The 5,304-nt window shown below is 33.2% G+C and overlaps 1 protein-coding gene across 1 annotated transcript in view; it reads right to left on the bottom strand.

The window, feature by feature from the left end:
• Positions 1-4,792: 4,792 nt before the first annotated feature.
• Positions 4,793-5,304, bottom strand: part of LOC135586344 (alpha-humulene synthase-like) — a 3,767-nt gene continuing 3,255 nt past the window's right edge. The window contains exon 6 of the mRNA XM_065159400.1: positions 4,793-5,135. Coding sequence (XP_065015472.1) covers positions 4,842-5,135 — 294 coding nt within the window. The 3' untranslated portion in view covers positions 4,793-4,841. The remainder of the gene's footprint in view (positions 5,136-5,304) is intronic.

Below are 5,304 nucleotides of genomic sequence, written 5' to 3'. Positions count from 1 at the left end.
TAAAAAGGGTAATAATAATAATAAAGAGAAGAAGGATGATGCTAATAGCAAGCAAGACTCTTCTTCGAACAATGGTGCAAATCGAAAGAAGATCAAGTGTTATAGGTGTGGTAAGTTAGGCCATATCAATAAAAACTATCATGTGAACATTAAAGAAGGAAATATTACAAATAAAGAAGATTATTCTAATGTTGAAGATTGGGGCAAATGCCTTATGGTTGAAACTACTAAGGCCATGATATTTATTAATTTTAAAAATGACTGGATTGTTGATTCAGGATGTGGTCATTATCTCATTGGTAATAGTATCAAATTCACTAATCTTCGTCATATTAAGGTATTGATGCAATTATCACGGTAGATAACACTATTCACTAAGTGGAAAAAGAAGACATTATTATAATCTCAAATAAAGACAATGATCATATTACATTTAAGAGTGTATACCATATTCCGAAGAAAAATCTCTTCTCCATTGCAAATGCATGTTGAAAATTATATTCCTTTTAATCTTGATGGAATTTTATTCTCAAAATAAAAGAATTAAATGGTACATACTAGTAAAAGTGTCAATGATTTATATATTTTATTAGTATCAACCTCTGATAATATGAGTACAAATGACATGCTAGACATGGTCATATAAATTTTCTTAAATTGAAGATTATGATATAGAAAAGTTTAGTGAGTGGTCTTCCCAATCTTACTACTCTTAGTGGTAATGAAGTTTGTGAAGGGTGTCAATATGGCACAGCACACAAGTAACCTTTTGATAGATCATTTTCAAGATGTAAATTTTCATTGAAGCTTATTCATAGCGATCTAATGGGCCCTACTCAAACACCATCTTATTTAGGTTCTTGTTATATGCTTCTTTTTATTGATAATTTTACAAAGTTCACTTTGGTCTATTTTATAAAAAAAAATCAAAAGTTTTTTTAAAATTACACACTGACAATAGTGGAGAGTTCACTTCTAATATATTCTTCTCTTTTTGTAAAGAGTATGGCATCAAAAGAGAATTTACATGTGCAAATACACCGCAACAAAATGGTATGGTTGAACAAAAAATTAGACATCTTGTGGAGACTTATAAATGTTGGCTTTATGCAAATAATTTACACAGAGTCTTATGGGCAGAAGATATGGTATGTACAACTTATGTTATTAATCAAAATTTTCTTAGTCCAGTCAATCTGAAGTCTTCAAATAAGCTCATATTTAGTGAGAAACCAAATGTTAAATATTTCAGAGTATTTGGCACTCCATGCTATATTCACATACCAAACTCAAAGAGAAGCACGCTTAATGCTAAGGCCAAGAAATGCATCTTTATTGGCTATAATGAAAGGAAAAAAGGTTGAAAATGCATGGATCTACAAACACATAAGTATGTGGCATTTCGAGATGTTGTGTTTAATGAAGTTTTTTGTTATTATCTGTAATTTATTTTGAAAATATCAATCACAAATGAAAGTGATATATGTTCAAAACCTATGGTTGATATTCCTTTGTCATCTAATGTGCTTATAGATTTTGGCTCATCTCTTTCTTTATCTGTATCTATTCCTGTTATTTCTTCATCACCAATGATAGAGCAAAGTGATAGGGGAAGTAATGATGTTTATGAAAAGGAAATTCTATTATTGAGAAGATAAAAAAAAATTATCAAACCAACATATTACAGAGATGGAGACAATGTAAGCATATGTCACTATTTTTTTATGAACTAATTGATGATCTTGAGCTTACTTGTTTTGATAAAGCTAAAGGTATTAAAGTATGGGAAGATGTCAGAAATGAAGAAATGAATGTTGTTCATAAAAATGAAATTCAAGATCTTCTATCAAGGCCTGCTGATTTCCATGAGGAATTTAGTGATTTTTTTATTTACACAAGTATATTCTTGAATTCAACAGATGTTGTGCCTTTTACATAAAGTCTAGTTAGAGATTTCAATGATCTTCTCTCTAGTAAGTTTGGATTAGGCTTTGGGTCAAGAGGTATTCTAGAGGGTTCTAGAGGTTTTCGGATAGAGCAACTTGATTTAGGTAGATTTTGGGATAGTATAAGAAAGGATCTGGATGGTAACGTTTATATGCACCATAGAGAACACTTTGGTCTGGATTGTATTTCTATAGTTGATCCCATATTTGGTGGTAGTTATGGGCATAACCTTGTAGATCAAGTCATGACTTATCTCTAAAAGTATACTTTAAGGAGGAGTATTAAAAAGTTAAAATATATTTTGAAAGATCACAAATTAATATTTTATATTTTAAATAAGATTATATAATATTTTAAGGATAATAATTTTTTAGTTTAAAATATATTTTAGAATATTTTAAATAAGATTAGATAGAGTTATAGGGATTAGGGAATCTTATTTTTTACATCTATAAATATAGGTGGCATGTACATGTAGATTAATAAAAAGCTTTAAGTATTTAAGTCAAGTCTAAGAGTCGTTCAAAATCTATAAGTATTTTTCTGAGAAGTTCAATAAAGTTTTTCTTTTCCATCTTGATTTCGTTTTCTTCTATTTGGTTTCATCTTGGACTAGTAGTACTTTATTACTACTATTTGAGAAAGGGTTGCACTTGCATATGATCCTCCCTTTCTTCACATATCCTTAGATAAGCCTCATTGTATAGACTTAGTAGTGCCTTTATGTCACCCCTCAAGGAAAACATGAATCTCCCTTGCTTATCTTTCAACTTGTTAAAAACATCTGCATTATGTACCCAGTGATGATGCCTACAATGAATTATGTTATTGGATTAATTATAGTTCGTCATCTTTAGACTTGGTAGTGCAAGGAAGACATGAACTTCTGAGTACTTGCCAAGTGATGATGTCCACCACGAATTGTGTTCTTGGATTAATTATAATTGGTCATGTGTAAGGAATTGCCAATATGATAATGCCGATGATCGGACTATTTAACACTTCTTACAGTTTTTCACTTTTAAAGATCGAAGAATATTACCCGGAAATATGTTATACCCAGGTTGTCTAAGTAGTGGAAATCGGAGAGCAACCTTGTAGAGACCATGGTTGTTAAAATCTGGATCATAGACTCTGCTTATTGCTTCGCTTATCTCCTTCTCAAAGTGATAATCCACTCCAAGAAGTTGGATGGCATCAATCAACTGCATGGCTTGCAGTAAAAGCCGATGTCGTCTATGAGATGTGTTTCGAATGTCTAATGTACACTGGATCGATTGTAATCAACAATACAGTGACTGGCCATATTGATTGCAGATTCTAGTTGAGTACATGAGTGAGATAGCTCAAAAACGATGTAACCACCCATCGTCATGTTTCATATTTCTAGATAAAATAATGTCACAAACAACATTCACTGAGATAGCCCTATTGCCTTCCATGTGAGAACTTACGACAGGAGAGAGAACTTACCATTAAAGAAGCAAGCGAAAGAATGATATAGGATACAGGCATAGATCCAATCGATGAATTTGGGTAGAAAATTTATTTTCCAAAGGATAAGAATGATGGTTCCAAGGAGATTGAGTCAAAATCTTTCTTCCCAGTTAAAGTTTAGGGGAACGAGAGGAATCTTTCTTTATTGGCTAGAACTTGGAAATCATTACTTGAGAGCAACAATAATGTCATCCAATGAGAATGGTTTACGAAGGCTGATATGATTAGTAGAGAAAATACTTGGATATTAGGATAAGTATGCCATTAGAGAGGAGAGTCGTGTTAATAGCAGTCCAAAGGTTGGTGTACCAAGAAGCAAAAGAAGAGAGAATCTGTGTTTGACTTCATGCAAGTCATGGTTAATGATCCGGTGAATGGAGTTCCTCTCCTCCTTGAGGTTGAATATTTTATGGTGGACAGAATTCCTCATCTCCTTGAGGTTGAATATTTTACGAAAAGATTTGGAGTTAAGTAACGAAGTTGTCTGTTAAGAATTATGCCCTTATTACATAGTAAAGTGACTTTAGACCCTTCATGAGAGAGGAAAAGAGAGGCATCCTCGGCTTCAAGAGTAGTGATCTCTTGGGAGTTCGATTTTATAAGGTCTTCCGCCTTGTTGTAATAATGATGCCAGCTATAGTTGCTCCACGATTATTTTGATACATGACAAAAAATTTTAATCTCACAACACATGTTCTGATCAAAATATTATGGTTTGGCGATTAAAAAATAGAGTCATAACATTTTTTGATGTCACCGCTAAAATATTTCCATTCTTTGATCATCAAAACTATGTCTTTGATACGTGTAGATATAGTATTGCCAAGTTGGATTGAGTAAATGGTGCCAACAAAGTCCAAATTTTGTCCGTAAGACAAGGTAAAAACACAATTATCAGGACAAAACATACAAATCCAGCTACTTAAGGAAATGAACATGTTACCAGGGGAGACATAATAACCTTGTTGTCTCAGCAGTCCAAATCGGAGAGCAGGGTCGTAAAGACCATGGTCGTCAATATGGGCATCATAGATATGGTTTAACGCTTCACTTATTTCCTTCTCGAAGCGATAATCCAATCCAAGAAGCTGGATTGAATCGACCAAATTCATAGTTTGCAAGATGTCAGTAGGATCCTTGGACATGCTTCTTATCTGCTCCATCAGTTCCGCAACTCTCTCTTTTATCGTTGTATCACACTCCTGCAATAGACGAGAAAAGGGAGATTTTTCATGGTACTGAAACTGCAATACACATTCATTTACAAAGGCTTAAATATATTTCACAATAAAGGATTCATAGAAGAAGCAAGCATAGTACAATACACGTTCATTTACAAAGACTTACATATATTTCAGAATAAAGGATTCATAGAAGAAGCAAGCATCATCATACAATCAAAGTGGAACAGGATGTACAAGTAACAAAGAGATATATTCCTTCGTCTTCGTAGAGGAGTTGGTGTATCCATCGATGTACTTATAAGTAATTTCTGCCATTCGTGAATAATTAATAATCCTTTCAAGTAAAGCAATGGAGAATGCAGTCGTATTGAGGCACTCTTCGTTTATCTCCTTCCATGCATCGTCAACTAGACCTTGGAGTTTCTTACATGCCACATGCACATCTGTTCCGAACTCTTTCATGTAGCATTGGACTGTGGAGGCAACATGTTCCCTAGTTTGTTCCAACTGCAAATTTCATAAAAGAAGAGGATTAATGATCTACAAACTGAATTCTAAGGGATCGTTTCAGGATTTACATGTTCATATATTAAAACAAATTGATAGACTATTATCAATAATAAGGTGTAGATGAAGGGAATTTGGGAATCTACAGATGTGGAAGCTTACGAATGGG

Source organism: Musa acuminata, chromosome BXJ3-7 (assembly GCF_036884655.1).
Source record: "Musa acuminata AAA Group cultivar baxijiao chromosome BXJ3-7, Cavendish_Baxijiao_AAA, whole genome shotgun sequence".
Classification (NCBI taxonomy): Eukaryota; Viridiplantae; Streptophyta; class Magnoliopsida; order Zingiberales; family Musaceae; genus Musa; species Musa acuminata.
The sequence above is the reverse complement of the archived record's forward strand: the minus strand, read 5'-3'. Positions and strand labels throughout refer to the sequence as shown.